Here is a 26,457-nt window from a genome sequence, read left to right on the forward strand (position 1 = left end):
GCGCAGTACGTCCGGCGCGGGAGCGCGCCTAATTTAAATGGGACTCGCCCCATTTGAATTGGGAACGCCTTACGCCGGCCGGATTTAAGTTACACAGTCGAAAATTTCTAGGTAAGTGCTTTGTGGATCGGGCACTTGGGTAGAAATTTTCAGCCAGTGTAACTTAAATGGGAATTTTTAAGTTACGGCGGCTGGCTGTGGATCTGGCCCTCTGTCTTTGCAGATGACACCAAGCTATGCAGTGGAATAACATCCTTACAGGATGTCTCCAATTTACAAGCCGACCTCAATGCTCTGTCTAATTGGGCGACTGAGTGGCAGATGAGGTTTAATGTTGATAAATGTAAAGTTATGCACTTGGGGACTAAGAATATACATGCATCATACATACTAGGGGGAGTACAACTGGGGGGATCCATAGTGGAGAAGGATCTGGGGGTTTTGGTAGATCATAAGCTCAGTAAATCTGAGCCCAATCATTCATCCAATGCTAAGGGACAAACATGGCGACAGGGTCAAACAGGGCCGCTGATAAGCCAGTACAACTGGCCCTGTTGTAGTGGGCCCCAGGCCAGCAGGGGCCTGGATGGCAACCCCCTTTAAAAAAAAAAGGGCCCCAGATGACAACTCCCCTTTTTTTAATTATTTTTTATAAAAAATATATATATATTTTTGAATATATTTTTATTTTATTTTTTATTAAAGGGCCATTTTTTTTTTAGAGGTCCGGAGGTCCCCAGGGGTCCGAAGGCCCCCAGGGCCCTGGATGGCAACCCACCTTTTTTTTATTTATTTTTTATAAAAAATATATATTTTTTCTAATATATATATATATTTTAAAGGGCCAATTTTTTTTTCTTAGGGGTACGGGGGTCCCCAGGGCCCCGGAGATCCCCAGGGCCCCGGAGATCCCCAGGGCCCGGGATGAAAACACCCCTTTTTTTATAAAAAAATAAATACATTTTTATATATATTTTTTATTTCATATATACATATATGCCCAGATGGCAACCCCCCTTTTTTTATAATTTTTTTTTTTTTATATTATTTTATTTCTTTTTTTTTGTTTTTATTCCTTATATATATATATATATATATATATATATATATATATATATATATATATATATATATATATATATATATATATATATATATATATATATATATATATATATTAAAGGCCTCATGAGGTCTCCAGGACCCCGTGTGACAAACCCACTTTTTTTCTTTTTTTATACATTTTTATTTTTATTTTTTTATTATTAAAGGGCCCATAGGTCCCCAGGGCCCTGGATGGCAACCCCCCCTCTTTTTTTTTTATAAATGTTTATTTATTTTATATATTTTTTTTATTAATTTTTTATTAAAGGGCCCAGAGGTCCCGGATGGCAACCCCCCTCTTTTGTAATTTCTTTTTATAAAAAAAATTATAATAATTTGTAAAGGGCCGCCCTCCGCTTCTCAATTCGCGGCAGCCCCCCCTCCCGCTTCTCAATTTCAGACGGCAGCACCCCCCCGCTTCTCTGCTCCAGGGTGCCCATGACTGAAGCTGTGTAAGGGGCCCCATAATTCCTGATGGCGGCCCTGGGGTCAAAGAATGTTCACAGGTGCAAGGCAATGTGACCTCTCTTCCATGCCACAACAGCAACAGGGCCTCTCACATGTATTAGTTGGGTGCACAGCAGTGTATGGAGATAAAAAAAGTCTTGCAATTGGTATTGGTTGTGGGCATGTATATGAGACAGCAGGCAGAAACAACAGGTTTATAGTCGTATAACTTTATTTAAGTTGAGTGGAAAACCTGAGAACCTTACTGCAAACTTTTGGGCGAAATCTATTAGGGGTGATTCATGTTATCCAATTATGGCTATTTACCAAGCTAGTAATCAAGCTATTGTCAAACAAAAGGCATAGGAAGACAGGCACTGCCACAGTGGACATTTACCAATGCCAATATTAAAGGGGTTGCAAAGGTTAGTTTTTTATTTTCTAAATAGGTTCTTTTAAGCTAGTGCATTGTTGGTTCACTTACCTTTTCTTTCCATTTCCCTTCTAAATGTTATTTTTTTCTTTGTTTTCTTTGTCTGAATTTCTCACTTCCTGTTCATTAAGCTGTTCTGGCTGACTAAATGATGATGGTGTGAAGTTTACTGAGGAGAAACAGGAAGTGAGAAATTTAGACAAAGAAAATAAACATTTAGAAGGGAAATGGAAGGAAAAGGTTAGTGAACCAACAATGCACTAGCTTAACCACTTCCCTCCCAATGACGTCATATGACGTCCTGGACTTTCAGTGGGGATATCTGAATGATGCCTGCAGCTACAGGCATCATTCAGATATCCATCTCTTCAGCCGACGAATCCCTGCACCATAAGAATGATCATAGCGGCGTTCCGCCGCTTTATCGTTCTTATAGGCGGCGGGAGGGGACACCCCCCCCCCTCCCGCCACCATCCAGTGCTTCTCCGGGCTCTCCTTTGCCATCGGAGACCCGGAGAAACGATCCGCCGGCATCCGATGGAAACCATAGAGTAGACTGGTGACCAGATGGTCACCAGTCATCTCTATGATTGTCGGAGGCCCGGGCACAATGTTATGACATCACGCCCAGGTCCTGGAATGTAAACACAGCCGCAATCGCGGCTGAAAGCATTAGATCGGTGAATTTTTTTTCACGATCTAATGCTTTCCAGCCTGGAGGAGAGATGTGGGGTCTTATTGACCCTGCATCTCTCCATAAAGAGTACCTGTCACGAACCATTCCTATTACAAGGCATGTTTACATTCCTTGTAATAGGAATAAAAGTGATCAAAAGAAAATGACAAAAAAAGTGTAAAAATAAAAAAAAATTGTAAATTAGTAAAATAAATTATCATTTTTTTTTTAAACTCTAAATTTGTAACTTGTAAAAAAAAATAAGCGACGCCTATGGAGATTTTTAAGTACTGACGTTTGGCGCCATTCCATGAGTGTGCGCAATTTTAAAGCGTGACATGTTAGGTATCTATTTACTCGGCGTAACTTCATCTTTCACATTATACAAAAAAATTGGGCTAACTTTACTGGTTTGTTATTTTTTAATTCACAAAACTGTTTTTTTCCCCCAAAAAAAGGCATTTGAAAAATTATTGCGCAAATACTGTGCGAGATAAAAAGTTGCAATGGCCGGCATTTTATTCCCTAGGGTGTCTGTTAAAAAAACATATACAGTAGGTGAACCCGATTTTGTGTCAATCTCGCTCTCTTTCTCGGCGAGATTGAGCACCTACGAGCCCCATCGCGGGAGCCGAGCTGGCTTGCCGCGATGGAGACAGAGCCGTCATAGAAGCGACGGGAGATCCGACTTGGATTCCCGCCAATTCTACACGTGTGCGGCGTTTGTTATGAATCCTGAGGGGGAAGTCCGCGCCGGATTTTAAATAAAAATCCGGCATGGGTTCCCCCCTCAGGAGCATACCGGGCCCTTAGGTCTGTTATGGGTTGTAAGGAGAGCCCCCCTACGCCGAAAAAAAACGGCGTAGGGGGTCCCCCTACAATCCATACCAGACCCGTATCCAAAGCACACTACCCGGCCAGCCAGGAAGGGAGTGGGGATGAGCGAGCGCCCCCCCCTCCTGAGCCGTACCAGGCTGCATGCCCTCAACATGGGGGGGGTTGGGTGCTCTGGGGCAGGGGGGCGCACTGCGGCCCCCCCACCTCAGAGCACCCTGCCCCCATGTTGATGAGGACAGGGCCCCTTCCCGACAACCCTGGCCGTTGGTTGTCGGGGTATGCGGGTGGGAGGCTTATCGGAATCTGGGAGCCCCCTTTAATAAGGGGGCCCCCAGATACCGGCCCCCCACCCTAAGTGAATGAGTATGGGGTACATCGTACCCCTACCCATTCACCTGCAAGAAAAGTGGTAAAAACACAAATAAACCACACAGGGTATTAAAATATTTTATTAGTCTGCTCCGGAGGCCTCCCCCTGTCTTCTTTATTAGCTCTTTTACCAGGGGGGGCTTCTTCTTTGACGTCTTCGGGTGGGTGGGGGCCGCCGTCTGGTTCTCTTCCACCGCCGGGGGGGTCGCTTTTAAAAAAGCCCCCACCCCCCGGCGGGTTTCCTCCGGCGTCTTCGGCGGGGGGGCTTCTTCTTCCGCTATCCCGACGGGTCTTCTCCGCTATCCGGGGGGTCTTCTCAACTCTCCGGGGGTCTCCTTCTATGTTCGCCGCTCTCCGCTGTTGACTCGGCGCACCCCGGTTCTTCCTCTCGCTGTCCGGTGCCCTCTTCCGTGCTGTGCGTCTTCTTCTCCTTCCGTGCTGTGAGTTCTTCTTCCGTGCTGTGACGTCATGTTCTTCACTTCTCTTCTTCTCCCGATGTTGACACGCCGGCTCTTCTCGCTGAAATGACGGATGCGCGCCTTGCATCAGACCTATATAGGCCTCACAGTCCCATCATGCTCTGTACCTACCCATGTGATACCTACCCACGTGGTAGGTATCACATGGGTAGGTACAGAGCATGATGGGACTGTGAGGCCTATATAGGTCCGATGCAAGGCGCGCATCCGTCATTTCAGCGAGAAGAACCGGCGTGTCAACATCGGGAGAAGAAGAGAAGTGAAGAACATGACGTCACAGCGCGGAAGAAGAACTCACAGCACGGAAGGAGAAGAAGAAGTACAGCACGGAAGAAGGCACCGGACAGCGAGACGAAGAACCGGGGTGCGCCGAGTCAACAGCGGAGAGCGGCGAACATAGAAGGAGACCCCCCGGATAGCGGAGAAGACCCGTCGGGATAGCGGAAGAAGAAGCCCCCCCGCCGAAGACGCCGGAGGAAACCCGCCGGGGGGTGGGGGCTTTTTTAAAAGCGCCCCCCCCCCCCCGGCGGTGGAAGAGAACCAGACGGTGGCCCCCACCCACCCGAAGACGTCAAAGAAGAAGCTCCCCCTGGTAAAAGAGCTAATAAAGAAGACAGGGGGGGCCTCCGGAGCAGACTAATAAAATATTTTAATACCCTGTGTGGTTTATTTGTGTTTTTACCACTTTTCTTGCAGGTGAATGGGTAGGGGTACGATGTACCCCATACACATTCACTTAGGGTGGGGGGCCGGTATCTGGGGGCCCCCTTATTAAAGGGGGCTCCCAGATTCCGATAAGCCTCCAGCTCGCATACCCCGACAACCAACGGCCAGGGTTGTCGGGAAGGGGCCCTGTCCTCATCAACATGGGGGCAGGGTGCTCTGAGGTGGGGGGGCCGCAGTGCGCCCCCCTGCCCCAGAGCACCCAACCCCCCCCATGTTGAGGGCATGCAGCCTGGTACGGCTCAGGAGGGGGGAGCGCTCGCTCGTCCCCACTCCCTTCCTGGCTGGCCGGGTAGCGTGCTTTGGATACGGGTCTGGTATGGATTGTAGGGGGACCCCCCTACGCCATTTTTTTTCGGCGTAGGGGGGCTCTCCTTACAACCCATAACAGACCTAAGGGCCCGGTATGCTCCTGAGGGGGGAACCCATGCCGGATTTTTATTTAAAATCCGGCGGGGACTTCCCCCTCAGGATTCATAACAAACGCCGTACACGTGTAGAATTGGCGGGAATCCAAGTCGGATCTCCCGTCGCTTCTATGACGCGCTTGCTGGGATGTGCTGTCACTATTCCAGTGAGTGCGAGATGTCGGCGAGATCTCGGCACCATGTCTCCGAGAATCAGCGCGATGCTGTCGTGCTAAAAACACAATATCACAAACACCTACTGTATAGTGTTTGGGGGTTCTGAGTAATTGTCTAACAAAAAAATTATGATTTATGCATGTAGGAGAGAAGTGCCAAAATAGGCCTGGTATGAAAGTGGTTAACCAGTTCCCGACCCCCGCATGTACATATACGTCCACAATATGGCACGTACAGGCACATGGGCGTACACGTACGTCCTCGCCTATTAGCGGGTGGGGGGTCCGATCGGGACCCCCCCCGCTACATGCGGAGGTCGGGTCCGCTCGGGGAGCGATCCGGGACCACGGCGCGGCTATTTGTTTATAGCCGCTCCGTCACGATCGCTCCCCGGAGCTGAAGAACGGGGAGAGCCGTGTGTAAACACGGCTTCCCCGTCCTTCACTATGGCGGCGCATCGATCGCGTCATTCCCTTTATAGGGAAGACACGATCGATGACGTCATTCCTACAGCCACACCCCCAAACAGTTGTAAACACATACTAGGTGCACCCTAACTCCTACAGCGCCCCCTGTGGTTAACTCCCAAACTGCAACTGTCATTTTCACAATAAAGAATGCAATTTAAATGCATTTTTTGCTGTGAAAATGACAATGGTCCCAAAAATGTGTCAAAATTGTCCGAAGTGTCCGCCATAATGTCGCAGTCACGAAAAAAATTGCTGATCGCCGCCATTAGTAGTAAAAAAAAAAAAATTAATAAAAATGCAATAAAACTATCCCCTATTTTGTAAACACTATAAATTTTGCGCAAACCAATCGATAAACGCTTATTGCGATTTTTTTTACTAAAAATAGGTAGAAGAATACGTATCGGCCTAAACTAAGGAAAAAAAATGTTTTTATATATGTTTTTGGGGGATATTTATTACAGCAAAAAGTAAAAAATATTGCATTTTTTTCAAAATTGTCGCTCTATTTTTGTTTATAGCGCAAAAACTAAAAACCGCAGATGTGATCAAATACCACCAAAATAAAGCTCTATTTGTGGGGGGAAAAAGGACGCCAATTTTGTTTGGGAGCCATGTCGCACGACCGCGCAATTGTCTGTTAAAGTGACGCAGTCCCGAACTGTAAAAACACCTTGGGTCTTTAGGCTGCATATTGGTCCGGGGCTTAACTGGTTAAAGAACCTATTTAAAAAAATTAAAAAATAATCTTTACAACCCCTTTAATTAAATAAATTGAAAAACATTATCACCCCCCACACAGAATTATTGGATCTCCCACTCAGCTCCCATATGCACCAACAATATTGCATCTGTGAGGCCACCATTTTATAGAGAGGAGTCTGCCTTTCCTTCAAATAATTGGCTCTTGTATTTTAGCTGACCAGGAGCAAATGTTCGCAATGTACACAGTGAAACATAATGCCAAGCATATGAAAAATAGACTTTGGGTTAAAGAGAGGCCTATCTACATATCCATACCTCCCAACATTTTGAGATGGGAATGAGGGACACCTACTAGCAAATGTATGCAGGCATAGGACACACCCCATGTCACACCCCCTTAAAGGAGAATTAACCCCCCAAAAAAGTTTAATTAAATCCACAAGTGCTTTTTTTTACCACTACTATTCTTTTATATTGGCTTTCTAAAATTTCCAAATGCAGCAATTTATAATTTGGATGAAAGGTTTAGCACTTGGACACTCTTTTTGAAAGATAAAAAGTGCATTTTATATACATTTAGACCAAAATGAGGGACACAGGGACCTTGTTCCAAATCAGGGACAGTCCCTCGAAATCAGTTGGGAGCTATGCATATCTATCTATCTATCTATCTATCTATCTATCTATCTATCTATCTATCTATCTATCTATCTATCTATCTATCTATCTATCTATCTATCTATCTATCTATCTATCTATCTCAAAGCCTACATTAAATGTTACATTCTGATTCTCCATTACTGTACTGAGGTTACTTCAGTTCACCTGTTTGACTAATTTCCCCAATGCACGTGAAGCTTTTAGCATCCTAATTGGTCCCTACGCTTCACAGAGAAATAGGCATTAATTAAGAGTTGTTAAACAAAACAAATATGTCTAATTAGACCTATGGAGATGTCAACAGAATAGATTGTTGCAAACACATGCCTCTCTTGGGCACCATCCTAATTGAACGCTACCTGTGTGCCACTGAGATCAATTGAGTATAGTCTGTGGATTACATCATGCCTCAGAAATACATTACCTAATACAACAGCTTATTAGTATCTTTGCTAAAAGTCATTAAAAGTAAAAATAAATTGGTTAGCTATTTCTTTGTTGATTGCACTATGGTTGTTATATCTAATCAATACTATAGTATATATGTGTTATTTTTAATGCAAATATTTGTTTTAATCATATTTTATTAATATATAAAACGTGTCCGAATATCAACTTAATGAAAAATGTGTTGCAATGGTTTCTTTAATTTCTCAATTATTTGCAACCAAAAGTCTGGTTGATTTTTCTTTTTTGGACATGATTTGTTTTTTACCAAATCTTAAATTCACCTTTTTCAACACATTTTCTAGGGATAGACTTCAGGTTCAGGTCAACCCGAACCCAGCCTGTTCACGGTTTGGGAATCTTTGTCATTTAGAGGTGTCTTTACCATGACAGATCCCCAGCCAGCTTTTGTAAATAAGTCTACAGGAATCTTCAGGCCTGGACTGGGACAAAAAATAGGCCCGGCATTTAAGACCGAACAGACAATTTTTCCAGGCCCAGGGGGGGTCTGGGGGATTGGTTTCGGTAGGCATTCGCGGGGGTGGATGGTGTTGGTGTCCTCCACACTGTAATGTAGAAGGGACACTGTGATATAAAGGGGACAGCACTGTAATGATTACAGTGCCCCTTTACAGGTAGGCCCCTTTTATATTACAGTGCCCCTGCAATTACTTTTTTACTCTCTGCTCACTGTGCAGTTCTCCAGCTCCTCCTGCCCCCTTACATCAGAGTCCGCACAGGACCTCCCTTACATCAGAGTCCACACAGGACCCCCTTACATCAGAGCCCGCTTACATCAGAGTACACACAAAACTCCCTTACATCAGAGTCCGCTTACATCAGAGTCCACACAGAACCCCCTTACATCAGAGCCCACTTACATCAGAGTGCACACAAAACTCCCTTACATCAGAGTCCGCTTACATCAGAGTCCACACAGAACCCCCTTACATCAGACCCCCCTTACATCAGAGTCCACACATACCCCCCTTACATCAGACCCCCCTTACATCAGAGTCCACACAGACCCCCCTTACATCAGAGTCCGCACAGACCCCCCTTACATCAGAGTCCCCTTACATCAGGGTCCACACAGACCCCCTTTACATCAGAGTCCATACAGACCCCCTTACATCAGAGTCCACTAAGACCCCCCTACATCAGAGCCTGCACAGACCCCCTTACATCAGAGTCCGTACAGACCCCCCTTACATCAGTCTGCACAGGGCCCCCTTACATCAGAGTCCGCACAGAACCCCCCTTACATCAGAGTCCACACAGACCCCCCCTTACATCAGAGTCCACACAGACCCCCCCTTACATCAAAGTCCACACAGACCCCCCTTACATCTGAGTCCGTACAGAACCCCCTTACATCAGAGTCCGCACAGACCCCCCTTACATCAGAGTGCACACAGACCCCACTTACATCAGAGCCCCCTTACATCAGAGCCCCCTTACATCAGAGTCCGTACAGACCCCCTTACATCAGAGTTCGCACAGAGCCCCCTTACATCAGAGTCCGGAGAGAACCCCCTTACATCAGAGTCCACACAGACCCCCTTACATCAGAGTCCGCACAGACCCCCCTTACATCAGAGTCCGTACAGACCCCCTTACATCAGAGTCCGCACAGAGCCCCCTTACATCAGAATCCGCAGAGAACCCCCTTACATCAGAGTCCACACAGACCCCCTTACATCAGAGTCCGCACAGACCCCCCTTACATCAGAGTCCACACAGACCCCCTTACATTAGAGCCCCCTTACATCAGAGTCCACACAGAGCCCCCTTACATCAGAGTCCACTAAGACCCCCCTACATCAGAGCCTGCACAGACCCCCTTACATCAGAGTCTGTACAGACCCCCCTTACATCAGTCTGCACAGGGCCCCCTTACATCAGAGTCCGCACAGAACCCCCCTTACATCAGAGTCCACACAGACCCCCCCTTACATCAGAGTCCACACATACCCCCCCTTACATCAAAGTCCACACAGACCCCCCTTACATCTGAGTCCGTACAGAACCCCCTTACATCAGAGTCCACACAGACCCCCTTACATCAGAGTCTGCACAGACCCCCCTTACATCAGAGTCCACACAGACCCCCTTACATCAGAGCCCCCTTACATCAGAGTCCACACAGACCCCCCTTAGAGTCTGCAGAATTTCCACTTACTGTAAGTAGAAGCTCTGTGGACTCTAATGTAAAGGGGGACCCTTTCTTAGGCTGGGTTCACACTTGTATGATGTGGGAACCCTGTGAATTCAGCTCGCATATCGCACTGCGAACTGACATTTCAGACATGAATCATATCGCATTGAGTGTAAACACCCATGTGATCCGATTCTGGTGTGGACCAAGGGTCCTGTGTGTATTTGGTCCACACAGAACCCCCCCCCCCCTTACATCAGAGTCCACACAGACCCCAACTTACATCAGAGTCCACACAGACCCCCCTTACATAAGAGTCCACACAGACCCCCTTACATAAGAGTCCACACAGACCCCCTTACATAAGAGTCCACACAGACCCCCCTTACATCAGAGTCCACACAGACCCCCCTTACATCAGAGTCCACACAGACCCCCCTTACATCAGAGTCCGTACAGAACCCCCTTACATCAGAGTCCACACAGACCCCCCTTACATCAGAGTCCGTACAGACCCCCTTACATCAGAGTCCGCACAGAGTCCCCTTACATCAGAGTCCGCACAGAACCCCCTAACATCAGAGTCCACACAGACCCCCTTACATCAGAGTCCCCTTACATCAGAGTCCGCACAGACCCCCCTTACATCAGAGTCCTGTGCGTGTTTGGTCCGAATGCGATGCCATATCAGCCATATTATCTGTATGGCTGAAATCGCATTGCACTGACATCACATGTGATTTGCAGTGCAGTGCAAATCACATGCGATATCGCATTAAGGCCAGGTTCACACTAGTGCGATATCGCATGTGATTTGCACTGCAAATCACATGTGATGTCCGTGCAATGGGGTTTCAGCCATACAGATAGTATGGCTGATATCGCATTGCATTCGGACCAAACATGCACAGGACCCTTTTTTTGGTCTGCACCAGAATCGGATCACATGGGTGTTCACACCCAATGCGATCCGATTCATATCCTAACTGTCAGTTCGCCGTGCGATATGCGAGCTGAACTGGGGGTGTCGTTAACATTGTATGACACTCCCCAGCAGTTCGCATATGGCAGTGTGAGCTGCCTTGCAAATCGGGTGCGATGCGGGAACCCGCAGTGGAATCGCAGGGTTCTCGCATTGCACTAGTGTGAACCTGGCCTATAGGGGAATGTGTGCAAAGGGGAACTCTGATGTAAGTGGGTCTCTGGTCATCAAAGCCCCCCTCTTGCATCACTCCTTAAATATGTTTTACATACTGTGAGGCAGGAGAGAGAGGGAGATCTTACTCAGCCCAGGACATGGCTCAGGAACAGGCTGTCTGCTTCTTTCACATCTCCCCGAGAGTGTGGGCGTGTCACACACAGAAGAAAAGGACGGGAAGAGGAGGAGCAGAGAGAGGAACTGTTCCTGTCTGCATTGAGGCTGGGCTGTGTGTGAGAGAGACATGACACACAGCTCAGCCCATGCCCTGGAGAAGACCCAGGCATGGCCGCATATCGGCAGGTGAGTGGCAGCCGCGGCCTGTGTTAACCTTGTCCAGGCCGCGGTCGCATACAGCAATGCGGCCTGGACATCAAAAGGAGCGGACGGCCCCGGCCCACATCGTCGCAGCCCACCAGGCATATGCCCGGTCTACCCTATGGCCAGTCCGGGCCTGGGAATCTTAGGTGATGTCATTGACCAAATATGTTCATGACTATATTTGGTCGATAATGTCACCCAGGCCCAATGCTAGCTTGTTTAGACACAGGAGCGTACAGGGATCTGTCATTGCAATGGTCATACTTGGTCAATGTCATTATCCAGGATCCTGACCTGTTTGTTTAAAAAAGACGTCCTCGGCTTACCGCCGCTACTGCAGGCCTCTCGGGACACAACCGTTCCCCGATAGGGGTAATGAGCGGGCAGCGGAGCTTGGGGAGCAGTGTGACCGGCTGTATCCAATCACAGCCGGTCACAATGCAGAGCTGCATAGTGACCTTGTCAAATTTAGCTGGCATCCCTATGCTGGCGTATGTGGCCTTGTATAGAGGTAAGGCTTTATTAATTAACCCTTTCCAGGTGGACACAGAGGGTAGCGTGTTTTTTTCCACAAGAGAATAATATAATTTCTGGCATAAAAAACAGTAATGTAAGTAAAGAGACATTTTAGTAAACTATGTTTAATAGAGATATGGGCCTATAGGACGCACAGTGGAGGGGATCATTGCCTGGCTTAAGAAGCACATGTGCCTCATTAAAAGGGGGGGGTGATAGCCTTGATTCAATCAATCAGTATATTAAAGTAGGAATCTAGGTAAAAGAAGCTCAACATAATGTTGAGGATGGCTCTGACATTGGCAGGATTTCGGCATTCTGATAGCAGGATGCCTCTGATATCAGCAGAATTCAGCAGGATAAGTTGGTCAGGGAGCTGGAGCTCTCGCCAAAGTGTCCTCTCAGGCCCCATACACACGGTCGGACAAAACCGATGAGAGTGGACCGAGGTTCAGTTTCATCGGTCCAAACCGTCCGTGTGTATAGCCCATCTGTCTGTTTTCCTTCGGTCCAAAATGTTAAAACATGCTTCAAAACCGAACCGATGGACCGCTGCCCGATCGGTCCAAACCGATGGTTAGTACAGAAAAGTATCGGTTCAAAACCTGCGCATTCTCAGAATCAAGTCGATGCATGCTTGGAAGCATTGAACTTCGTTTTTTTCAGCACGTCGTGTGTTTTACGTCGCCGCGTTCTGACCCCATCGGTTTTTGAACTGATGGTGTGTAAACACATCAGACCATCCTCATCGGTTTTGTCCGACCGTGTGTACGGGGCCTCACACTCGCATCTGGCCACGCCCCCTCGCCAAGTCAATATTCTCCATTGTTTTCGTAAAGTCACTGGCCTAGAATTCACATGTGACTGTTTCTATCAGAGCCTTTCATGCAGGTGTAGCCAAGTGCTGGGCTACAGCAATATGCCTTTTATTCTTCTCTCCCTCTACTGAGATAATGATGTTATTCTGCATCATTCTCCTCTGGCCAGCAGGGCCAGAATGATAACAACCAAAATAAAAAAAAATCTGAATATTCAGAAATTGGTATACAGTATTCGAAAATTCGAAAATTCGAAAACTTTTTTCTTTTGCTTTACATTTATAATTTTATGTTTGATCTTATTCCACTTACCAGTACCGCAATAGTCCAATCTCGCCCCCCCCCCTTCTCTTTGGTTCTTTGGTTTGGGGACCTTAGACCCAATCTCTTTATACTTCAATTCCTGGATGATGGTACTACCCCTTACAATGTTTATGTATCTTATTTTAGAGGCTATACCTTAATTCACAACAGCCAAATTTGAAAGGAAACTTAAATACCTATTAATAAAAGAAGGGAAATTTGGGACTTTGAATGAAGCAATTAAAATGCGGAGGTACAATAAGTTAAGAATTTATTAAATTCATAACATGGATGTATATCCAATAAAAATATGATTTCATATACAGTCCTGTTTAAAAGTTTAAGACCACTTGAAAAATGGCAAAAAATCATATTTTACATTGTTGGATCTTAACAAGGTTCCAAGTAGAGCTTCAACATGCAACAAGAAGAAATGAGAGTGAGACAAAACATTTTTTGAGCATTTAATTTAACCACTTAAGCCCCTGGACCTTTAGGCAGCTAAATGCCCAGGCCAGGTTTTGTGATTCGGCACTGCGTCGCTTTAACAGACAATTGCGCGGTCGTGCAACATGGCTCCCAAACAAAATTGACGTACTTTTTTCCCCACAAATAGAGCTTTCTTTTGGTGGTATTTGATCACCTCTGCGGTTTTTATTTTTTGCTCTATAAACAAAAATAGAGTGACAATTTAAAAAAAAAAAAAATATTTTTTACTTTTTGCTATAATAAATATCCCCCAAAAACATATATATATATAAAAAAAAAATTTCTCAGTTTAGGCCGATACGTATTCTTCTACCTATTTTTGGTAAAAAAATCGCAATAAGCATTTATCGATTGGTTTGCGCAAAATTTATAGCGTTTACAAAATAGGGGATAGTTTTTTTTTTTTTACTACTAATGGTGGCGATCAGCGATTTTTTTCATGACTGCGACATTATGGCGGACACTTCGGACAATTTTGACACATTTTTGGGACCATTGTCATTTTCACAGCAAAAAATGCATTTAAATTGCATTGTTTATTGTGAAAATGACAGTTGCAGTTTGGGAGTTAACCACAGGGGGCACTGAAGGAGTTAGGGTTCACCTAGTGTGTGTTTACAACTGTAGGGGGGTGTGGCTGTAGGTCTGACGTCATCGATCGAGTCTCCCTATAAAAGGGATCACTCGATCGATGCAGCCGCCACAGTGAAGCACGGGGAAGCTGTGTTTACATACGGCTCTCCCCGTTATTCAGCTCCAGGGAGCGATCGCGAGGGGGCGGCTAGAAACAAATAGCCGCGACCTCGTCCCGGTTTGCTCCCCGCGGGTTACCGATCGCCGTATGTATCGGGAGGGTTCCAATTGGCCCCCCGACCCGCGGAAAGGCGGGGACGTACATGTACGCCCATATGCCTGTACGTGCCATTCTGTGGACGTACATATACATGCGGCGGGCGTTAACCGGTTAATGAAAACAACGTACTGAAACAGGCTGTTTTTCAGCAGATCAAAAGTTTAGGACCACACCTCCAAAAAAAAACTAAACCCCCCCAAAACAGAAATCCAACTTCCAAACATGAAATCAGTAATGAGTAGCTCAGCCGTTATTGTTGATCACTTCAAAAATTTGTTTCGGCATGCTTGATGCAAGCGTTTCCATGAGGTGAGTGGGAACATTTCTCCAAGTGGTGAAGACAGCCGCACGAAGGCCATCTACTGTCTGGAACTGTTGTCCATTTTTGTAAACTTCCCTTGCCATCCATCCTCAAAGGTTCTCAATTGGATTTAGATCATGGGAACATGCAGGATGGGCCAAAAGAGTGATGTTATTCTCCTGGAAGAAGTCCCTTGTCCTGCGGGCATTGTGTACTGTAGCGTTGTCCTGTTGAATAACCCAGTCGTTACCACACATGCGAGGGCCCTCAGTCATGAGGAATGCTCTCTGCAACATCTGGACATAGCCAGTGGCCGTTTGACGCCCCTGCACTTCCTGAAGCTACATTGTTCCACTGAAGGAAAAAGCACCCCAGACCATTATGGTGCCCCCTCCACTGTGGCACGTAGAAAACATCTCAGGTGGGATCTGCTTGTCATGCCAGTAATGTTGGAAACCATCAGAACCATCAAGGTTAATTTTTTTCTCATCAGAGAATAAAACTTTCTTCCACCTTTGAATGTCCCATGTTTGGTATTCTTTTGCAAAGTCCAAACGAGCAGTTCTGTGGCAAGAAGACAAGGTTTTTGAAGAAGTTTTTTGTTTTTGAAGCTCTTCAGGCTCAGATGCCGTCTGATAGTTATGGGGCTGCAGTCAGCGCCAGTAAGTGCCTTAATTTGGGTCGAGGATCGTCCAGTGTCTTGATGAGAGACCCTGCTTATGCAGTTCAGCAACCTGACCACGTTCAAAAAGGGAGAGTTTTTTTGTCTTTGCCATCACAACGTGTGACTACCTGACAGAAGATGACAATGAATCCACATCTTTGCACAGATTTGGCCTTTTAAAGGCATGTGGTCCTAAACGTTTGATCAGCTGAAAAACAGCCTGTTTCAGTTTATTTGTTGTTTTCATTAAATTGAATGCTCAAAAAATGTTTTGTCTCACTCTCATTTCTTCTTGTTGCATGTTGAAGCTCTACTTGGAACCTTGTTAAGATCCAACAATGTAAAATATGATTTTTTGCCATTTTTCAAGTGGTCTTAAACTTTTGATCAGGACTGTATTTAACCACTTAAGCCCCGGACCAATATGCTGGCTAAAGACCCAAGGGGTTTTTACCGTTCGGGACTGCGTCGCTTTAACAGACAATTGCGCGGTCGTGCGACGTGGCGTCCTTTTTTCCCCACAAATAGAGCTTTCTTTTGGTGGTATTTGATCACCTCTGCGGTTTTTATTTTTTTGCGCTATAAACAAAAATAGAGCGACAATTTTGAAAAAAATGCAATATTTTTTACTTTTTGCTGTAATAAATATCCCCCAAAAACATATATACATTTTTTTTTTCCTCAGTTTAGGCCGATACGTATTCTTCTACCTATTTTTGGTAAAAAAATCGCAATAATCGTTTATCGGTTGGTTTGCGCAAAATTTATAGCGTTTACAAAATAGGGGATAGTTTTTTTGCATTTTTATTTTTTTATTTTTTTTACTAGTAATGGCGGCGATCAGCGATTTTTTTTCGTGACTGCGACATTATGGCGGACACTTCGGACAATTTTGACACATTTTTGGGACCATTGTCATTTTCACAGCAAAAAATGCATTTAAATTGCTTTGTTTATTGTGAAAATGACAGTTGCAGTTTGGGAGTTAAACACAGGGGGCGCTGTAACATTTAGGGATCACTGTGTATGTGTTTACTAGTGTAGGGGGGTGTGGCTGTAGGACTGACATCATCGATCGAGTCTCCCTAATAAAAAAGATCACTCGATCGATGCGCCGCCACAGTGAAGCACGAGGAAGCCGTTTACACACGGCTCTCCCCAATCTTCAGCTCCGGGGAGCGATCGCGACGGAGCGGCTATAAACAAATAGCCGCGCCGTCGTCCCGGATCGCTCCCCGAGCGGACCCGACCTCCGCATGTACCGGGGGGTCCCGATCGGACCCCCCACCCACGTCTAGGCAGGCACGTACAGGTACGTTGATGTGCCTGTCCGTGCCATTCTGCCGACGTAAATGTACATGAGGAGGTCGGGAAGTGGATACACATGGCATACACAGAGTATAAGCATTTAAAATGGATAAATACGTACATTGATCTTGGTTCTATCAAAATATGAGTTCAAATGTGCAAAGAATTTTATTTTAAGTATTATCACTGGTCTACGACACAAATAACAGCAAAAATCATCACTCATGACAGACAGTTGGCCAAGGAGACCTGTATTTCCATTTTGTTTATAACATAATAGTCCACATGAATACCCCAAAGCATTTCGACCTTTCCATTATCGGTCTCTTCAGGGGGTTTTTTAATCCTAGGAAAATATTAGTCAGAGAATTCTAATTTAGACAACATTAACAATATCTTACAGTGTACAAAATGTTGTTTGACATTGCATATTATTCAAGAATTACATCTCTATGCATTTGATGATATATTACCATTCAAGAGATGAGATGGTGCAAATGTATTGCAAGGCCAGGGTTGCAAAACACGGTTACTTCCGTTGGTCCCATAATTAGTGGAAGTGACTGTGCGTAAAATAAAATTAATATTTGTATAAGAGATCCAATAAAGTGGGTGACATTCAGGAAACACAGTGTGTCAGAATCCAAACCAATAATAGTGGGTGTACTAAGGCGTATGTGCAACTATGATCGTGAACGCTTATTGCCTTCAATGGTAGAAAGAATACCCATATTGCGTGAAGGATAGGGGTTAGAAAAGAGGTTAAAGTGTCTAAGATAGTCTGATAAACCGGGGGTGAGTGCCACCGGTAACAGTGGTGCGGAATATAAAGTAAGGGCCAAAAATATATTGGAGGTTTATATGCTATTTTCATATACCAAAGATGTTCCATTTATACTTTAATTTTAAAGAAAGCTTCAATGTTAGAGATATAATGTAATCAAATTTTCAATGTGGTAGAAGCATAGGCCAGTCTGGTGTATCTAAAAAGCCACACTCACCTGGTTCACATTCTTGGTATATGTCTTAAGCAACACTCCAGGTATCACTATGGATTCCTCCGGAGATTGCATATTATATTAGAATTGGAATTATGTGCCCATTGGCTGCAGGGGCTGAACTCCTCCCTTTACCCACCCTAGGGTCTCTGCCATCAAAATCGCTGGCTCCCTCTGCGTTCCGGAAGGTGTGTGCCCTGAGAACCGACGTTACCTCCGACACAAGTGCGTGACATTGTGACGTCACCCGTACCCACGGCATGCATGCCACGCCACTAGACATCCGGCGGTATTCACGGTACGCCCCCGGCACGTTGAATGCTCCCTCCAGCGGTCCAAATGCTTATACTCTGTGTATGCCATATGTATATATATGAAATCATATTTTTATTGAATATACATCCATGTTATGAATTTAATAAATACTTAACTTATTGTACCTTTATTCAAAGTACCAAATTTCCCTTCTTTTATAAATACTTGAATCAGGGATGGAGGCACTTAATTGTGCTTCATTCAAAGTCCCAACAGTTTGCACCCCCTTATAACTTAAATACCTATAATTTAATAGTTATTTATTATTAGTTAGTTCGTCATTATTTCAAATTTTCATATTTTTGGATTTTCTTTCTTCTTTTTTTGTATTTCAAATGTTCAAATTTTCAGATTTTTTAATTTCTGAATTTTCTAATTTTTGAATTTACGAATCCCGAATTTTCTAATTTATGAATTTTCAAATTTACGAAAAAAAAAAGAAAAGTTGAAAATTAAACTATTTATTTGTACCTGTTTTAGTAATCCTCCAAGGGCCACCGTGTGTGCAGTGGGTGGGGCCAAAAAAAACCCATAGAATGCATTAAAGGGGTTGTAAAGGTTTGTTTTTTATTTTCTAAATAGGTTACTTTAAGCTAGTGCATTGTTTGTTCACTTACCTTTTCCTTCAATTTCCCTTCTAAATGTTTTTTTCTTTGTTTTTTTTGTCTGAATTTCTCACTTCCTGTTCCTCCTCAGTTCAGTAGGCTGTTCTAAATGACTTTCCACCGCTCGGATGATGGTGGAAAGCTTACTGAGGAGAAACAGGAAGTGAGAAATTCCAACAAAGAAAAAAAACATTTAGAAGGGAAATCGAAGGAAAAGGTAAGTGCACTAGCTTAACTGGTTGCCGACCAGCCGCCGCAGTTCTACGACGGCAGTTAAGCTCTCCTGCGTGAGAGCCCGTAGCTCTATGTCAGCAGGCGAAGCGGGCACTAGAGGCACGCGCCCCCCCTTGCTCCTGACTCCCGCGTGCATGCCCGGCGGTCGCGATCACCGCCGGGCACCCGCGATCGCTTCTAACAGAGCGAGAACCGGGAGCTGTGTGTGTAAACACACAGCTCCCGGTCCTGTCAGGGGAGAAATGCCTGACCGTCTGTTCATACAATGTATGAACAGCGATCAGTCATTTTCCCTAGTGAGTCCACCCCCCCTACATTTAGAACACACCCAGGGAACATACTTAACCCCTTCCCCGCCCCCTAGTGTGTGAACCCCTTCCCTGTCAGTGGCATTTTTATAGTAATTAATGCATTTTTATAGCACTGATCGCTATAAAAATGACAATGGTCCCAAAAATGTGTCAAAAGTGTCCGAAGTGTCCACCATAATATCGCAGTACCGAAAAAAAATCGCTGATCGCCGCCATTACCAGTAAAAAAAAAAAATATTAATAAAAATGCCATAAAATTAATATTTGTATAAGAGATCCAATAAAGTGGGTGACATCCAGAAAAAACAGTGTGTCAATAAAAATGCCATAAAACTACCCCCTATTTTGTAAACGCTATAACTTTTGCGCAAACTAATCAATAAAAGCTTATTGTGATTTTTTTTTACGAAAAATATGTACAAAAATACGTATCGGCCTAAACTGAGGAAAAAAATAGTTTTTTTTATATATTTTTGGGGGATATTTATTATAGTAAAAAGTAAAAAAAAATCATTTTTTTCAAAATTGTCGCTCTATTTTTGTTTATAGCGCAAAAACTAAAAACCGCAGAGGTGATCAAATACCACCAAAAGAAAGCTCTATTTGTGGGAAAAAAAGGACGCCAATTTTGTTTGGGAGCCACGTCGCACGACCGCGCAATTGTCAGTTAAACCGCCGCCATGGGAAATAAGCCGCTCATTTTAGCAGCTTCTGCACCACTTTTCCACCATAGCTCCACAGAAGGGGTGTTGCAGTGCTTCTGAATCGCTTTTAAGGCACGTTGGAAGTGCTGCCAATTTATTGCAATTGGCCCTTCAGGCCTGGTGTGGATTTTAAGGGGAACTCCACCCCAAATTTAAAAAAAAATGGCGTGGAGTTCCCCCAAAAATCCACACCAGACCCTTATCCGAGCATGGTAACCTGGCCGGCCGCAGAAAAGAGGGGGGGACAGAGTGCGCCCCCCCCTCTCCTGAACCACACCAGGCTACATGGGGATGGGGACAAGGGCCTCATCCCCACAACCCTTGCCCGGTGGTTGTGGGGGTCTGCGGGCGGGGGCTTATTAGAATCTGGAAGACCCCTTTAACAAAGGGGACCCCCAGATCCTGGCCCCCCCTATGTGAATTGGTAATAGGGTACACTGTACCTCTACCATTTCACGAAGGAAGTGTAAATAGTTAAAAAAAAAACACATTACACTTTCTTGTTTGTTCCATGTGTATGCCGTCATGTTTGTGTCAGGAAAACAGAAAATTGTATACTTATCTATTGATCATTTTCCTTTTCTGATGCTTAAGCATGACAGCATACAGAATCGTGCTAGGGCTTTGCATTGAGTATAGTTACGAGAGGCAGCATTGGTTAAAGAGTTTAATTTATAGTATAACGTATCCTGTGATTTGGTGGGCCTGAGTTATATATATATATATATATATATATATATATATATATATATATATATATACTTTCAGGTTATCCACATGTGTATGCTTTCATGCTTAAGCAGCAGGAAAATAAAATTACAGATAGGTACTGTAAGTACACAATTTTCAATTTTCTCAACATATCTTAAGTACGAAGCACTAACTGAGCCACCATTAGCACCCTCAAATACATAATCAACACATCTATACACTTATTTAAAATAACCAAAAATGACACGGTTTAACATTTTTTCTTAAAGCGGAGGTTCACCCTAAAAACATGTATTTAACATTCCATTCAGCATAATTCCAACAATTACACTATGTCGTTTTTTCTTGTCTTTTTTTGCTGTACATACCATCTTATTGTTATTTTCCACCCGGCTTCTGGGTTCTCACTCCCGCGGGAGTAGGCATTCCTATGCAAAGGCTAGATGATTGACGCCTTGTGAAAAACATACCCCCGGCGCAGTTTTCCGAAAGTAGCCAAACTGCTAGTCGGCTCTATACGGCGCTATACGGCGCCTGCCGTGTAGAGCTGACTGCGCAGGCGCCGTATAGAGCCGGCTACTTTCGGAAAACTGGTGACGCGCCTTATGCCCCGGCGGGAAGTTTTTCACAAGGCCTCAATCATCTAGCCTCTGCATGGGAATGCCTACTCCCGCGGGAGTGAGAACCCGGAAGCCGGGTGGAAAATAACAATAAGACGGTATGTGTAGCAAAAAAAAACAAAAAAAAAACGGCATAGTATAAATGTTGGAATTATGCTGAATGGAATGTTAAATACATGTTTTTAGGGTGAACCTCCGCTTTAAAGGAATCACTGAAATATTAACTCAAAATACATGTTTACTAAAAATACATTAGATTTCACCTTTATGTGCAGTTGGATTTAGATCTACTCCCTAAAGTTTGTATTCTAGCCTCCGAGGATATAATTGACCCCAAGAGATCGTACCTGTTATGTACTTATAAGAAGGAACAGTTGTAGAGCACTGGAAAATTCATTTGAATCAACTACAATTATTATCTAATAATTAAGGTAAGGGGGATTGAATAGTGTCAAAATCTCTGATATTTAAACTCATAAAATGCAAATAAAAAGAAACAGGTGGGTAAAAGTGCAATAATGACAGTGTTACTGCAGTACTAATAGGTGGATTTTGTTTATAGCATATGTTTTACAAGAGGAATAAGTCAATGCCAAATTTTATTTTTATTATTAGTTTTTTTTTTATCATTTATGTGACACCATGGCAAATGGATCAGCATATACATTTTTTTGTTTGTATTTTTAGGACAGATTTATCTAGATTAGAACATTATTATGACATGAATTGGTATGTACTTTCTTGCTTACTATGTTGTTAAAAGTCTACAATTAAAAACAATCGGGTAGTTTTTTTAAAATCGAAGCAGTACTTACCGTTTTAAAGAGCGATCTTCTCTGCCGCTTACGGGTATGGACTTCGGGACTGGGCGTTCCTATTTGATTGACAGGCTTTCGACAGGCTTCCGACGGTCGCATACATTGCTCTCTAAAACGGTAAGTACTGCTTCGATTTTAAAAAAAACTACCCGATTCCCCTTGACAAAAAAAGCATCAATCTAATGTTAAAAATTAAAAATTTAAAATTTAAAATTTAAAATTAAGTTTTCGGGTGAACCTCCACTTTAAATATATTTTTCTCTAGATGTAAAGAGTGCTCCCTTGTCCTCTATGATGACCCTAAAGTGAATAACTCAGCACCAAGTTCACTAAATGGCCCACTTATGTATTTGTACATGTGGATCATATCCCCCCTTAATCTCCTCTTCTCAAGAGAGAATACATTCAGTTTCCTCATAGCTGAGTTCCTCCATGCAGACAGCTTGATTGCCTTGATTGCCTTTCTATGTACTTTCTCCAGTTCCCCGATATCCCTTTTAAAAACTGGTTTTCAAAACTGAACTGCATATTCCAGATGAGGTCTTACTAATGATTTGAACAGGGGCAAAATTATATCTCGGTCTCTGGTGTCCATACCTCTCTTAATACAAGAAAGGACTTTGCTTGATCTGGAAACCGCAGCTTGGCATTGCAGACTATTATTGAGCTTATGATCTACCAACCCTTCAACTATTGTTGAGAAGTTGTACTCCCCCAAGTATGTATGATGCATGCATATTCTTAGCCCCCAAGTGCATAATTTTAAATGTATCAACATTAATCCTAATTTGGCACTTAGTTGCCCAATAAAACAGTGCATTGATGTCAGCTTGTAATTTGGAGACATCCTGTAAGGATGTTATTTCACTGCATAGCTTGGTGTCATCTGCAAATACAGAAATGGTACTTTTAATCCCAGACCCTATATTATTTATAAAGAAATTAAAAAATAAGGGTCCCAACACTGAAACTTGGCCTGATAACCTTAGTCCATTCAGAGTAAGAATCATTAACCACTACTCTCTGAATTTGTTTGTTTTTTTTAGCCAGTTTTCTATCCATTTACAAGTTGATCTTTCCAAGCCTGTAGACTTTACCTTACACATTAGCCGTGTCAAACGCTTTTTCAAAATCCAAGTATACCAAGTCCACAGCCACCCCTCTGTCCAAGGTTTTACTTACCTCTTCATAAAAAGAAATCAGGTTTGTCTGACAACTTCTGTCTTTCATGAATTCATGCTGTCTGCTGCTTAAAATATTTTTTTTTTTTCACACAATGTACATTCATCATCAATCTTATTGCACAGCAATGTAGATAAATGCCAATGACTCTTCGGGTCTGATATGGATCTTAAGGCAGAACTTTACACACACACAAAAGAAAAAAGTCCCCCTTGGAAAAAAATCTACACCAGACCCTTATCCAAGCATGCAGCCTGTCAGGCCAGAAAAGGGGAGGTCGAGCATGTGTCTCCTCTCCTGAACCATACCACTCCCTGTCAGAGCACCTTGTACCCATGTTGATGATGACAAGGGCTTATTTCTCAAAACCCTGGGCCAGTGGTTGAGGGGTTCTGCGGATGAGAATCTGGAAGCCCCCAAATCAATGGGGAAGGAAGACAAAAATATTAACTTTAAGGCATGTGAAAGGAAAAAATTGCCCATATTTTCCAGTCGGATACTAATGCGATTTTTCTAATGGAGGTTTAAAAACATGAGGAGAAATTTAGTTGGGTACTAATGGCTTTTGAACTCAACAGCTCAAAACTAAGGTCAAAGGCATGTCGAACTAACCATCTCAATACAAGTTAAATTTCCTACATAAGCAGTATAACAGGTTGATTTCATCCAATTTTGATTCAAGAAAATTCATTGGTCACAGCATTTGATATGTCTATAATCTAGAATACTTCAATTCAGTCAATACATCTTTTTTGCTATACAGACTATGCAAATGAATGAGACAAATATCAGCCTCAGGGAATTTATAATGATTGGATTTCAAATACCTCTCCCTTTTAAAAAGTTACTATTTGCAATTTTTCTAGTGACATACATGTTTACTGTGTCCGGAAATGTTTTAATTATAGTGCTTTCATTCACATCTCAACAACTCAACAAACCTATGTACTTTTTCTTAAGCAACTTATCTGTATGTGAAATTATTTTGACCACAAACATTGTCCCTAATATGTTATGTTTACTAATGGTTGATCAGGTAATCATCTCTGTGCCAGAATGTTTTCTTCAGTTTTACATGTTTGGAACTTCTGCCACAACAGAATGCTTTCTTCTTGCTGTCATGTCTTATGATCGCTACTTAGCCATTTGTAGCCCACTGCATTATACCTCTATCATGAATGAAAGACTTTGCTTTAAACTTGTAGTTATTGTTTGGACAACAGGCTTCATGGCTACAGTAGGGACAATTATACAGATGAGCAGTTTGAAGTTTTGCAAGACTAACGGCATTGATCATTTCTTTTGTGACCGAGAGCCCATCTTAGGTCTTTCTTGTTCAGACACGGCTGAAGTTGAAGTGCAAGCCCTTGTTTTTTCATTTTGCATCACTCTCTGGCCTTTTATAATGATTGTCTGGTCTTATATTTCTATTCTCCGTACTATATTCAAAATGATCACAAGCAAGGAAAGATATAAAACATTTTCAACCTGTAGTTCTCATCTAATAGTGGTCAGCATGTATTATGGAACTTTAATAATAATGTATGTGGTGCCTTCCAATAATCAATCATTTAATGTCAACAAACTGTTGTCATTACTATATATTGTGGTGACTCCACTGTTAAATCCTATCATATACAGTTTTATGAATAAGGAACTAAGAAATGCACTGCTACAATGCATTTACAACATGTCATTGTGTAGAAAATATTGAATATTATCAAGCAATCTAAACTATAGATATGAGACAAAATGTATCCTTCCTAGTGCTATGTAATGAATGCTCATCAGAGATAATCTGGCTTTAAGCAGTTTAGGGACCTTGCATTGTACATGAGGAGGCAAGCCTGCAACCAAGGCCTGAAGCCCCTTGGAGAGGATGCTACCAGAGAATGGGGAGTATGTTAAAGGGTCACTAAAGGAAAAAAAATGTTTTGCTGAAATTACTGTTTACAGGGTATAGAGACATAAAAGTTAACCGATTCCTTTTAAAAATGATTAAAAATAGATAAAAATCAATCATATAATGTGCCTCTAGTTTCACTTTCGTTTCTAAACTGGTTTCATGTTTCTGTGAAGTAGAGAGAGACACAGAACAAAAACAAACAAATCCAGGGCAGGGTTATAACAATTAAAGTAGAAATGTTTAAAAATATGTAAAAGTAGATAAAATATATATTTGCTCTTTTTGGATACGAGAGGGGAAAAAAAAAAAAAGAAAAAAAAAAAACCCACACATAAAAATTTCCACATATGATGCAAAACCAGGAAGGAGATATGGCGGGCAAATGAAAGGCGGGCAAGTCTCGCGACCTTCCTCTGCAAATGGTTAAGTCTGAGGTGAAAAAAAAAAAAAACAATAAAAATCACCAAAACAGATCTGTTTGGTGGGTCATGGTATGTTTCACTAAAGAATTATCACATGTTATGCCTATACAGTAGGTACTTACTAGGTCAACTGATGATCAGTATCTGACAAGGTATTAAGTGATAAAATTGTAGAACTCTTATGCCCTGTGCACACGATCGGTCCATCCGATGAAAACGGTCTGATGAACCGTTTTCATCAGTTAACCGATGAAGCTGACTGATGGTCAGTCGTGCCTACACACCATCAGTTAAAAAAACGATCGGGTCAGAACGCGGTGACGTAAAACACAACGACGTGCTGAAAAAAATGAAGTTCAATGCTTCCAAGCATGCATCAACTTGATTCTGAGCATGCGTGGATTTTTAACCGATGGACGTGCCTACAAACGATCGTTTTTTTTCTATCGGTTAGGTATCCATCGGTTAAATTTAAAACAAGATGGCTTTTTTTTAACCTATGGATAAATAACCAATGGGGCCTACACACGATCGGTTTGGTCCGATGAAAATGGTCCTTCAGACCGTTCTCATCGGTTTGACCGATCGTGTGTACGCGGCATAACAGTGGAGTGTACCCCATGATGCAGTACAATGCCAATCTGCATAATTTTAATTGTAAATAGAAGAAAGGAAGAAATAAATCATGTGCTTTCTCATAATCATCTAAATATAGAAAATAAACTGCACATTAAACTTGTATTATAAAGACATACATGACTGTTTCAT

At 43.1% G+C, this 26,457-nt stretch overlaps 1 protein-coding gene across 1 annotated transcript; it reads left to right on the forward strand.

The window, feature by feature from the left end:
• The first annotated feature begins 24,147 nt into the window (after positions 1–24,147).
• Positions 24,148–25,270, forward strand: LOC120924869 (olfactory receptor 10A5-like). The gene has a single exon (XM_040335848.1). The coding sequence runs from the start codon at positions 24,170–24,172 to the stop codon at positions 25,073–25,075; it is 906 nt and encodes a 301-aa protein (XP_040191782.1). The 5' UTR covers positions 24,148–24,169; the 3' UTR covers positions 25,076–25,270.
• Positions 25,271–26,457: the final 1,187 nt, after the last annotated feature.

This window comes from Rana temporaria, chromosome 1 (assembly GCF_905171775.1).
Source record: "Rana temporaria chromosome 1, aRanTem1.1, whole genome shotgun sequence".
Lineage (NCBI taxonomy): Eukaryota > Metazoa > Chordata > Amphibia > Anura > Ranidae > Rana > Rana temporaria.

Coding starts and splice junctions, on each gene's coding strand:
- LOC120924869 (XM_040335848.1), top strand. CDS start 24,170: ATGATTGGATTTCAAATACCTCTCCCTTTTAAAAAGTTACTATTTGCA.